Source organism: Vulpes vulpes, chromosome 15, assembly GCF_048418805.1.
Source record: "Vulpes vulpes isolate BD-2025 chromosome 15, VulVul3, whole genome shotgun sequence".
Taxonomy (NCBI): domain Eukaryota; kingdom Metazoa; phylum Chordata; class Mammalia; order Carnivora; family Canidae; genus Vulpes; species Vulpes vulpes.
In genome coordinates this window covers 55,156,519-55,169,743 of record NC_132794.1, presented here as the reverse complement: position 1 = coordinate 55,169,743, position 13,225 = coordinate 55,156,519, and the positions used below count along the sequence as shown (strand labels likewise).

General features: G+C 35.0%; 1 protein-coding gene across 5 annotated transcripts in view; it reads right to left on the bottom strand.

The window, feature by feature from the left end:
- The window catches only part of GALK2 (galactokinase 2), a 126,663-nt gene that overhangs the window by 89,027 nt on the left and 24,411 nt on the right, over positions 1-13,225 (bottom strand). For all 5 annotated transcript variants that reach the window (XR_003235014.2, XR_011997379.1, XM_025998681.2 and 2 more), the window contains exons 4-5: positions 9,014-9,104; positions 5,861-6,007 (exon numbers count right to left, since the gene is read on the bottom strand). Coding sequence is in view for 3 of the 5 variants with exons in the window: in XM_025998681.2 (XP_025854466.1) it covers positions 5,861-6,007; positions 9,014-9,104 (238 nt within the window). In the remaining 2 variants the exon portion in view is untranslated. The remainder of the gene's footprint in view (positions 1-5,860; positions 6,008-9,013; positions 9,105-13,225) is intronic.

Here is a 13,225-nt window from a genome sequence, read left to right as displayed (position 1 = left end):
ATATCACCTTGATTTATCAAAGATGGAGCTTGTGCCTCCTTTTTCTTGCTTTCTCTATGGTTTGAGGATGATTTTTTTTTTTTGAGAAAAAAATAAATGAGGGCTGGAAAAAGAAAGAGTAGATATGTTCTTTGGTTTGGCATCTTGAAACCTTTCTATTTCATAGGTCTTTTTATTACATCATATTCTCTCCTGTCAGTTTCCTTCTCATTTGTAATTTCAGTCTTCCAGAATTTCTTGTTTTAGTGATTTCAGACATACAATATTTCATTTATTAGTGACTTAACAAATTCCATATCTACTTGTCATATCTCATTTGTTGTAATTACTATCTGCAACTTAATAGGGAACACTGGGTGTACATATTAATTGGGAGGGGATTATTCATCAATTGGGAGAGATAAGTCATCAATCTCTTTGTGGGATTTATCCTTCTTATCAGATAGGCTGGTTATTCTGTTTGCCATCCTGCCCCTCCATTCTCACACTTCTCTGTGCCCCAGAAGACTGACCTCTATGGACAACTCTCCTCTCCCATTCCACTCACTGCCATTCCTACCCACTTCACTCTTTCCCTGCCTCATTGCATCTCTGGCAACATTACTCTATAGCCATAGCCCCTACAGTATAATAGCTCCTAGTTTCACAAGGGAACTCTTTCTAGTTGGTTCCTTTGACCCTGCCTACATCTCTGTAAATAGTCTCTTTATTAAACTGTTTTCAATTATACTCTGAGTGCCATTTCTTCCTTATTGGACACTGACTGATACATCAGTTTTAAAAAATGTTTGAACTAGCTCATCTCTAAAGTCCATTGAGTTCTTATGTTCTATGTCAACAATTGGCACTTAACTATAAAGGCTCTGAGCAAATTAGGCTTCCTTTCAGTTAAGATTCTTACCATAGCAAAGAAACTCTCCAAATAATGATGCTAAGCCCCTATGAAATATAAGCATTATACATGCAACTTAAACTAGCAGAGAAAGCTAGGATATACATATTGTTCCCCTTAGACAATGAAGTCAGTTCTGATAAAAATGTATTTGTTATTTTTTATTCAATTTTTTAATTGAGGTATAACTGACATACTTATATTAGTTTCAGACATACAACACAGTAATTTGATATCTGTATATATTGTGAAATGATCACCACAATAAGTCTATTTAACATTCGTCACCATACATAATTATGGAATGTTATTTTCTTGTGATGAGAACTTTTAAGATTTACTTGCTTAGCAATTTTCAAATATGCAATGCAGTATTGTTAACTATACTCCATTCTATACATTACATCCCATGATTTATTTATTTTGCAACTAGAAGTTTATACCTTTGACTCCCTGTACCCATTTCACCCATCCCCCAACCACCGCCTCCGGCAACAACTAATTTGTTCTCTGTATTCTATTAGCTTAGGTTTAAAAATTTAAGGACACCTGGGTGGCTCAGTCAGTTAAGCATCCAACTCTTGATTTCATCTTAGGTCATAATCTCAGGGTTGTGAGATTGAACCCACACTGGGCTCCACACTGGGCATGGAATCTGCTTCAGATTTTCTCTCTCCCTCTCCCTGTGCCCCTCCCGGACCTCTCTCTCCCTCTCTAAAAATGAAAATAATAAAAGAAAACATTAAAAGAATATATTTTTAGATTGGACAAGTGAAATCATACATATTTGTCTTTTCCTATCTGATTTATTTCACTGAGCACAATGTTCTCGAGTTCCCTCCATATTGTTACAATTAGCAATATTTCATTCTTTTTTATGGTTGACTAATATGTCATTGTACATATACACTACATTTTCTTCATACATTCATCCACCAACAGATACTTAGGTTTTTTCTGTATCCTTATTATTATAAATAATACTTCAGTGTACATAGGGGTGCATATATCGTTTTTCACATAGGGGTGTATATCATTGCACATAGGGATTCAAGTTTACATTTTCAATTTTTTCAGATAAATACCAAAAAATGCAATTGCTAGAGCACATTGTAGCTCTATTTTTAATTTTTTGAGGAACTTCCATACTGTTTTTCATAGTGACTGCACCAATTTACATAGCTACCAACAGTGCACAAAGGCTTCCTTTTCTCCACATCTTCACCAACAACTTATTTCTTCTCTTTTTGATACAAGCCATTCAGAGAGTTGTGAGATGATATCTCACTGTGGTTTTGATTTGCATTTCTCTGATGATAAGTGATGTTAAGCATCTTTTCATGTGTCCGTTGGCCATCTGTATGTCTTCTCTGGAAAAATGTCTATTCAGACACTCTGCCCATTTTTAATTTTATTTTTTTAAAGATTTTATTTATTTATTCATGAGAGACACAGAGAGAGAGAGGCAGAGGCATAGGCAGATGGAGAAGCAGGCTCCCCACAAGGAGCCTGATGTGGGACTCCATCCAGCATCCTGGGATCACGCCCTGGGCCAAAGGCAGATGCTCAACCGCTGAGCCACCCAGGTGTCTCCATTTTTAATCATATTATTTGTTCTTATGCTACTGAATTATATGAGTTCTTTATTATATTTGATATTAACCCCTTAGCAGATAAATATTTGCAAATATTTTTTCCCATTCAGTACATTGCCTTTTTCTTATGTTGATGGTTTCCTTTGCTGTACAAAAGCTTTTTATTTTGATGTAGTCCCACTTGTTTATTTTTGTTTTTGTACTTTTGCTTTTGTTGTCAAATTCAAAAAATTATTACCAACACCAGTGTCAAGGAGTTTAATGCTTATGTTTTCTTCTAAGAGTTTTTCGGGTCTTGTGTTCAAATCTTTAATCCATTTTGAGTTAATTTTTGTGTATGGTATAAGACAGCAGTTCAATTTTTATTCTTTTGCATGTGGCTGTCCAGCTTTCCCCAACATCAATTATTGAAGAGACAGTCCTTTCCCCATTATATATTCTTGACACTTTTGTCATAAATTAATCAACCATATATGCATGGGTTTATTTCTGGGCTCTTTATTCTGTTCTGTTGATCCATGTATTTCTTTTCATGCCAACACATTTGCTATTTTTGACTTTGAAAACACAGAGATAGCTAAAATTAATTCCAGAGTTTCAAGTGGGTTTTTTCAACATTTTTCAACATTTTTTTCTTCTTTTCTCTTAGATACTAAAGGAAACCATTAAAGGCCCAAAAAAATGCCAAAAAAATTTTTTTTCACCAATCCTTTCATTAATAATAAATTAATTCCTTGACCTCACCCCCACCACAGACATCAGATTATCTCTTTCACCAGCACAGATTTTTTGTACCAATTGAACTTACCCACTTTCTCACCTCTCATAGACCCTTTAACTCATTCCTATTTTAAACTGTTCTTGCCAAGGTTTTCTTCAGTCTCTCTGATGCTAAATCCAATGGATGCCTCTTAGTCTTTGCCTTACCTGACATCTCAGTAGCATTAGACACCATTGCTTTCATGAAATACTCTCTTCCTTGTCTTTGCTGTTGTCTCATCTTTTTTTATTTTCCTTCTATCTATCTGATTACTTCTGAGTCTCTTTAGTGGACATCTTTTCCTCAGCCCATCCCTTAAATGTTCATGCTTGTCAAGCCCTTGTTCCCCTTGTCCTAGTCTTCCTTATCTTCCTACTTATACTCTTCCACTGAATGTTCTTCTCTACTCCTATGGCTTCAAAACCCAATTAACACTAATGAATCTAAAATGGGTCATCTCGGGATCCCTGGGTGGCGCAGCGGTTTGGCGCCTGCCTTTGGCCCAGGGCGCGATCCTGGAGACCCGGGATCGAATCCCACATCGGGCTCCCGGTGCATGGAGCCTGCTTCTCCCTCTGCCTGTGTCTCTGCCTCTCTCTCTTTCTGTGACTATCATAAATAAATAAAAATTAAAAATAAAATAAAATAAAATAAAATAAATAAAATAAAATGGGTCATCTCAAGTCCAGATCTTCCTCCTGACCTTCAAGAATATTGTCTGTGACTAAACACTAGATAACTCTAGCAGCATGACCACAGATTCCCCCTATTCAACATTTCACTTTCATCTATATTCCTATTCCAGTGAATCACACCAAGCCAGAGATCTGGGTAAAATCCTTGACTCTTTTCTGCCCCTCATCCCCAAACCCAATCAATGATCAAGTCTTATTGATTCTGTCTGAGATGTACTTTAAGTCTATGATCTAGGTCTCTCCATTCTCATTGCCATTTCCCTAGACTAAATCAATTCCCTCCTACTAATATTGTTACTATCCTCATATCTAGATTCTATAATACAGCCAGAGTGATCTTCATAAAATATAGGTAAGACCATGTTACATTCTTCCTAAAAGCCTGAAATGGTTTTACACTCCTATCAAGACAAAGCCCATATTCCTCAACATGGTTTACAAGCCCCAGCACCTGGTCTCCTATCCTGTCATTCAAATTACTCCAGCCAAATTAAGCCCCCTTTAGTTCCTCCAACAATCTATGATCACTCTTACTTTAAATATTCCCACACAAGTTTCCCTCCACCTATTACATGCCTATCAATGTTACCAGTATTATCATCTACAAATCCTTATGTCTCTGCTTAGAAGTCTCCATGCTCTCTAAATCCGCATTTAGTGTGCAACCAGAGCACACTACTTATCCACTTATCACACTCTGTTATAGTTGCCTGTTACTTGTCTCTCTTCCCCTTTTAGATCATAAGCACTGTGAGGGTTAAAACTGAACCTATTATAGCTCCAATGCTTTGAACATTACCTGGTAGAAAGTAGCCACTAAATAAATAATGGTTGAATGATGACCAAGAGAATAAACAAATAAACCATCAGATTAAACATAGTACCAATGGAAGTACATTTTACATATGGACTTTCTTTCTCTTGCTTTCTTACCTCTCAATAAACAAAAAACAAGTAAGTTACCCTTCCCACCAAATAAGCCATAGCTTACAAAGAGGTAACTAACGTGTAGTTAGTTATAAATGACAGCCAAGGAGAACTCTATCTGAGCGTTTGCTTTATCCTTTCTCTTTTTCCTCTTATACATAAAATTTTCAAACTGACAGTTGAAACAGGCTGAAGACAAAGCATATGGCTGACTTTCTCTTGCTCTGCCTGATGCCCTCCCCAAACCATCTATGTACATGGGATAAAAAAGAACCTATGATAACATTTTGCTTGAACCAGAACTCCAGAACATCTATGTACATGGGATAAAAAAGAACCTATGATAACATTTTGCTTGAACCAGAACTCCAGAACATTAATTAAAGCTGAGCACACCTGCTCTGAACTGCAGAGTCAGAGATTTATGTGAACTTGTAAAATTGAGGCTTTCTAACCTTTCGTAGGATTTATGTTTCCTTTAAATAAGCATTTCCTCTTTGTAATGCAATTTTTTTTTAAAGTTTATGTCAGTGACTAACCTGCCAGTATAAACAGATATGCTGTTCAGTTCCTTTATTGCCTGCTCTTTACCCTTTTTACCCAGTGCCTGTCAAATATTTAATTTAAGGTTTCGGTTGAAAATAAGCAGGTCCAACAATGAGGCCTATAATTTCTTGGTCTAAACTGAACTTGTTAGTGAAGTGATCGAAAAAAGATGTCCATGCATTCAAACTCCACACTTAATGTAAGAACATTTTAATACAGTTATTCACGTATCTGCCTATTATTTCCAAAGTATCAGATACCTTATCATGGTTTGTCATAAGCAAGACTTATTGATTTCTTAGGTTACAGAGCATGCCCACGTGTAGAGTCCTTTCAGGTAAGACCAAGTTTTTAATCAAAGGAAGATACTATAATTTTGAGATTCGGATACTAATGGCCTTGGAAAGAGAGAGTTCAGTGAGGTAAACATATTCAAGTTTGTTACCTTGGATAGGTTCATTCCCAGCACTGTAAGTGTCACTAAGCCAGCACAACAGACCAAAGCACTGGAGCTGGAGAGTCCAGAACTTGGTGGGATGTTTCCATCCACTAAGCAATTCATTCCAGTCAGGCTGCTAAGACCAAAGTGTTCCTAAGAATAGAAGGACAAACAGTGCTAGTAACTTTGGTGTTGGATTTGAGAAGAAGTAAAACATTCTTTTCGTTCCCTAGAGAGTAAACGTTTATCAATGGACTTATTATGCTATTTATAGAAATGACTTGTGCAATCCAATTTAGTTGAGTCTATACATGACATTTCATTTAATGATTCTTGGCCATAGGGTTCGGTAATCTGAAGATTATGTTTTACTTTGTTCAACAAAAAGCTATTGATCCACTTCTTAAAATTACCTTGGATGATCTTTTCTTTGAATGTTGATTTGAATAAATATAGAAAAAATACTAGACAGTTATAATTCAATTTTTCAAGTAGCAAGAGAAGAAATATACAATATTAGTAAGGCAGGTTAAACCCCATGTACCACATCCCAACACACCATGACTGTGAAAGTCTAACACAAAGCACTAGCTTGTTTCTATTGAGTATCTTTCTTCAAGAGGTCCTCTGAAGAAAAAGTGTTCTAAATTTCTTCAGTTTCATTTTACTTATGAAAAAACGTAGGCACCAAAAGATCAAAAGTTTTTTCCAACATTACATATAGGGAGCTGGGAGTAGGACCCAGGTCTCTGATTTCTGGTTGAGAACTTCTCCATTGCAGTCAGAAACATGGGCCAGCATACTGTCACTATGATTTAATATAAGTCAGCCATATGAGGAAATCCAGATTTTTACTAGAGTTTATAGATACAGTTAAACCATATGGTAGCTTTCAAGACGGCCAAATTAGAATTCAGCCACAAATAAGAACACAGACTCTAAACGAAGCAGAGAAACTCTTATTTTTACAAGTAGGAAAGCCCAAAGAAATAATGAGACTCTGATCTAAAGATGGAAATCTCCAGGATACTTAGATGAATATCTAGGATGACACTTAGGATGATATTATAAGATTATATCATAATCTTTGTGGTTTAGGATTAAAAATAAATGCAAGGCCATCTCCTCCTCTAGAAAAAGTACCATCATGTTTGCAAATTACTCAAACAGCTCAAGACCAAAATACAAAATACTATTATATTACATAATTATGCATTTCATCATACATATTATTCTAGGGAGAAATTTCAGTAAACTAGTCAGAATAACCAAAGTACAACAGAACTCTGAAAATTAAAGGCTGTTTTTTTTCCTTTTTTTTTTTTTTTTTTTGTCCTTTTTTCCTATGTTGGCAAGACTCACACACCACAAATAAAAAAGAGAGAGATTCTGTTGGATGTACTTCTCTTCTTGATTTCAAGTCATCTAAAAATTTCCTTTCCAGAAATACAAACAAATTATAAACTGAAATACTGCTGCTGCCAATGCCCTTTCATAAGAACATCAGACAGCTTGTTTAAAAAAAATCCTTGGAGAATGTTATATATTTAACCATAAACTGATCCACAGTGTATCTTGAATGTGAATCATACTTACAAACTTATCACACAATGTTTAAATTAAAATGTACAACAGATTCAAAAATGTAAATGGATTTTGCCAAATTCTGTAATAGCTCTATCCCAAAAGGATAACATGTTCAATTTAATATAAACAGATTATCCTGATATTTTCTAGTATTTGAATTTGAAGGTTTCTAAACAAGCTAACATTTAAATTACTTCTCTGCCAAAAGTTTATTGTACAAACCTACTTTTGCACATAAGTTGTTAAACCAAAAAAGAAGGCTGTAAGACCTCAAATTCTCAAAAACAATCCAAAGCAACATGCAGTATTTAGGTCACTTTACCCATATGCTATAAAAGGCATGTTGCTATAAGGAAGATCAAATTGCATTTGCCAGGCAAATCCTTCCAAATACTGTAATTCCCACTAATGCATATGATAAGCCAAATATCTTGAAGATTTAAAAGCTGCCAATACCTCTTCCCATAAGTTATTACCATGTGTCTGGATGAAGAAGAAAGAAAAAGAAAAAGGCAAAGGAAAACGAAGAAAGAAGAAAAGAAAGAAAGAAAGAGAGAAAGAAAGAGAAAGAAAAGAAAGAAAGAAAAGAAAGAAAAAGAAAGAAAGAAAGAAAGAAAGAAAGAAAGAAAGAAAGAAAGAAAGAAAAGAAAGAAAGAAAGAAATGAATGCAGGAACTCTTAAGACCAAAACCACCATAATTAGAGTACAGGACTACACATCAGAGATAAATGTGATTCTTTTTTGTAATGGATATGCCACTGAGTCCTAAGCTACTCGTGACAAAGTTTCATATAGGACCACCAGACAGTAAAGAATACAAACTCTAAAACATGGATTTTAACAAACAAATCAAAATGATTTAGCAAATCAATTTTCTTTTCATCTTTACACTTTTTAATTCAGAGAAAAAGTAGAAACATTTCATTTTTTTGTTCTTGCCCATGACATTAGCGATGTCGTGGTAATTATTCAATGTTTCTAAGGAAAATGCTTATCCTAGCTAACGTCATCACTACAAATTTTTTTTAACCCCATCTGAAGTGGTAATAACAATACTAGTTGTTTACTTATTGAATGCCTACTATGCGTCAAGCACTGTGTAATCTTTGTAACAACTCTTTGCTGGATGGCAAAGACATCATTATACAGATAACAAACCTGACAATTAGAGGTTGAATTAGGCAGCTGAGTAGAGCTCAGATTCAAACCTAGGGCTGTTGGATTTTAAATCCTATTACACTACATACCTACATATCATTAGAACATATATATTACTAGATTGCATCCTTCAAAAGAAAACTTGAACAAAGATTTTAAAAAGAGAAGGATTTTTGTCAGATGTAACCGATGAACAATCATTCCTGCCCCTGTGAACACCACCCAGGAACAGTCTTATCTGCATTATCCTCTGAAATATATAAATCAGCAAAATAGAAGAGAAGCATCAGTTAGCATTGAAAGGTGACCAAAAAATACATAAAGTAAATAAAATAAAGTAAAATAAAATAATTATTGATATATAATACACATTATAAGTTCAACAGCTAGTAGTTGCCTTATAAACCAATTTACCTGAATTCCTTTAAATCCGCACAAGAAATAGTTGTGCCACAGAGGCTTAGTTTTGTCAATCTGAATATTATTAGCACTAGTACTGAAGTCCCTGCAAAAACAAAAGACACCATTAACTTAAGTCTAGAGGTAACAACAACAAAAAAAAAAGGCTGCAAAATCAATGGCTTACTGCTGCCATCTTGTGCCAAGAGAGTGATACTGAAATTTCATTTTCGATTTATTTTCATCTGTGTACTTCACAGTCCATTCAAAAACAACATACATCCCCACATGCTAAAAGTTAGGGAAGTTATAGTGACCTTAACAATTAAACTACATCTGATTGACCCTTTCTATTTCCTGAAACAGAGAGGAACCAATATACTTCAGCATCATCTACACCACTTTTTATTTCATGATGGTCCTTATTACGCTGATGTAAATCACTAAATGCTTATCCTTGGGTTTTGCTGTTTGGCATACCTCTAACTGTAACAGTACTCAAAGACTTCTCTCCCCATACTCTCTGCCATCCATCAAATTTTACCATCTGCACAGTTTAAGAAGAAGACAGAAAAAAACAAAACAAGTAATGGTGATTCTAATGTATCATAATTCATTGAATAAGAGTCCATGACTCTAAACTGATACAAATTAACAAATGAATAACTAGCTAAATGAAGGAGAAGGAAAATCTCTTCCTTAGAGTAAAATGCCAAATAATAGATGAAGTAGAAATGACAGAAATAAAAAAAATCACTATTTGGTAAACTCCATGATAATTGTGTCAGGAAAGAATCATCAATGGATGCTAAAGTTAGGGAGTAAAAATTTGATAAGAAACAAAATATTTACATAGATTCAAAGTATTTCCCCATCAGATACTTATTGAAAAGGGAAAAATACTTTGCAAGACAAAAGTTCTTTGTCTTATGACAAAAAATCTGGCAGACACCACCTTAACCAAATGATTAAAATTAACACCACCAATAAGGGACATCATGTGCCTCCTTGATATCATGCACTGAGAACATATCAGTTGATATGTAGGAATTCTTTGTATTATTTTGTGAGTTCTTTGTAAGTCAAAAATTATCTCAAAATTAAAAATAGATAAATAGGCTTCTAAATCAGCTAAAGGACAAAATAACATGAAATGGAGGAGGAAGGAGTCATTTAAAAAGTGAGGAAATAAGAAACATTCCCTATATTGACTGAACATCCTTTCGACCTAGTTTACTAAACACCCACTATGCGCCAGACCCTGTAGTAGGTACCCTCCATGTATTATCTTAATTCAGTAACATGGACACATCAGGATCCCTGGGTGGCTCAGCAGTTTAGTACCTGCCTTCCACCCAGGGCATGATCCTGGAGTCCCAGGATTGAGTCCTACACCAGGCTCCCTGCATGAAGCCTGCTTCTCCCTCTGCCTGTGTCTCTGCCTCTCTCTCTCTCTCTCTCTCTCTGTGTGTGTGTGTGTGTGTGTGTGTGTGTGTGTGTGTCTCATGAATAAATAAATAAAATCTTAAAAGAGAATAACATGGACACATCATCTAAAAAAATATTTAAGTATGCAAGGCATTCATAGGAATATAAAGGCAAAAGGCAAAGGGCTTATCTTCTAAGCATTTGTAATCTAGCTGAAACAACATGAACACAAATCATAATCACACACTATTGTCACACGATGGTGTATAATATGGAATGGGATATGAGATCAAGACGGCATCATCTTTATAATCAGCATAATAGAGTGGCCCAGGCTTGCTGTTCAGCATGGAATCTGCTTCTCCCTTTCCCTCTTCCCCATCCCCTGGCTCATTCTCTCTCTCTGTCTCAAATAAACAAATAAAATATTTTTAATTAAATTAATAAGGAAATGCAAAAGATCTAGAATAGCCAGAATTAATTTGAGAAAGATAAACAATGTTAGATATGTCTTACACTACCTGATTCCAGGACTTCTTATAAAGCTACAATTTTCCATTAGCAAACCACATTAACCAATACATTAAAAGGATCATTCACCACAATCAAGTGGGATTTATTCTGGGGATGCAGAATGGTTCAATATTCGCAAGTCAACATCATAGCATCCACAAACTGAAGGATAAAAATCATATGATCAACTCAATAGGTGCAGAAATAGCATTTGACAAAATTCAACATCTGTTTGTGATAAAAGCTCTCAACAAAGTGGGTTTAGAGGGATTTAGAGGGAATATACCTCAGTATCATAAAGGCTATGGATGAAAAACTCACAGCTAACACCATACTCAATGGTGAAAAACTGAGAGCTCTTCCTCTAAGATCAGAAACAAGACAAGATGTCCACTGTCCCTACTTTTATTAAACATAGTGCTGAAAGTTCTAGTCACAGCTTTCAGACAAGAAAAAGAAATGAGGCACAATATGGGTAGGGAAGAAGTTAATCTGTCACTATGTGCAGATGACATGATGCTATAAACAGAAAACCCTAAAGACTCCATAAAAAAAAAAAACTATTCAAAGTAATAAATGAATTCAGTAAAGTTGCAGGATACAAAATTAATGCCCAGAAATTGGTAACATTTCTACACACTAATAACAAAATAGCAGAAAGGGAAAGTAAGAAAACAATTTCATTTATAATTGCACTGAAAAGAATAAAATATCTAGAAATAAACTTAACCAGGGTGATGAAAGACCTGTACTCTGAACTATAAACCTCTGATGAAAGAAACCGAAGACAACACAAACATATGGAGAGATATTCTATGTTCATGGATTGGAAGAATTAATATTGATAAAATGTCCATATTATCCAAAACAATCTACAAATTCAATGCAAACCCTATCAAAGTACCAGAAGCATTTTTCACAGAACTAGAAAAAATAATCCTAAAATTTGTACAGGACAAAAGATCCCAAATACCAAAAGTGATCTTGAGAAAGAATAACAAAGGCAGAGGTATCACAATTCCAGATTTCAATATACTACAAAGCTGTAGTAATCAAAAGAGTATGGTACTGGCACAAAAACAGACACCTAGATCAAGGGAAGAGAATACACAGCCCAGAATTAAACCCACACATATATTGTCAATTAATCTATAACAAATGAGATAAGACTATACCATGGGGAAAAGACAGTCTCATCAATGAATGGTGCTGGAAAACTGGATAACTACATGCAAAAGAATGAAACTGGACCCACTTCTAAAACTGTGCACAAAAACAAACTCAAAATGGCTAAATGTGAGATCTGAAACCATAAAATCCATAAGAAAACACAGGCAATAATTTCTGACATCAGTAGTAGCAACATTTTTCAAGATAGGTCTCCTCAGGCAAGTTTATATTTTTATTATAACAAAAATAAACTACTGGGACTATATCAAAATAAAAAAAACCATCAGCAAAATAAAAAGGCAACCTACTGAATGGAAGAAGATATTTGCAAATGATATATCTAATAAAGGTTAATAACCAAACTATATAAAGAAATTATACAACTCATATCAAAAAACCCAAACAATCCAATTATAAAATGAGGAGAGGATCTGAATAGATACACAGATGGCCAACAGACACACAAAAAGATGCTCAACATCACTAATCATCAAGCAAATGCAAATCAAAACCACAATGAGATATTACCTCACACCTATCAGAATGATCAAAAGGACAGGACATGGAGAAAAAGGAACCCTCATGCATTGTTGGTGGGAGTATAGATCGATATAGCCACTGGGGAAAACAATATGGAGGTCCCTCAAAAAATTAAACATAGAAACATCATACAAGGTGGGGCACCTGCATGGCTCAGATGGTTGTCTGCTTTTGGCTCAGGTCATGATCTCAGGTTCTGGAATCAAGCACTGTGTTGGGCTCTCTGCTCAGCGGGGAGTCTGCTTCTTCCTCTCCCTCTGTCCCTCCCTCAGCTCATGCTCTCTCTCACACTCTCTCAAATGAATAAATAAAATACTTAAAAAAATAAGAAACATCATACAATGCAGTAATTCCACTACTAAGTATTCACTCAAAGAAAATGAAAACACTAATTCAAAAAGATATATGCTCCCCTGTTTATTGCAGCACTATTTATAATAGCCAAGATATGGAAGCAACCTAAGTGTCCAACAATAGATCAATGGATAAGGAAAATGTAGTACATATATATAATGAAATATTACTCAGCCATAAAATGGATGATTTCTTGTCATTTGTGACAATGTGGATGGACCT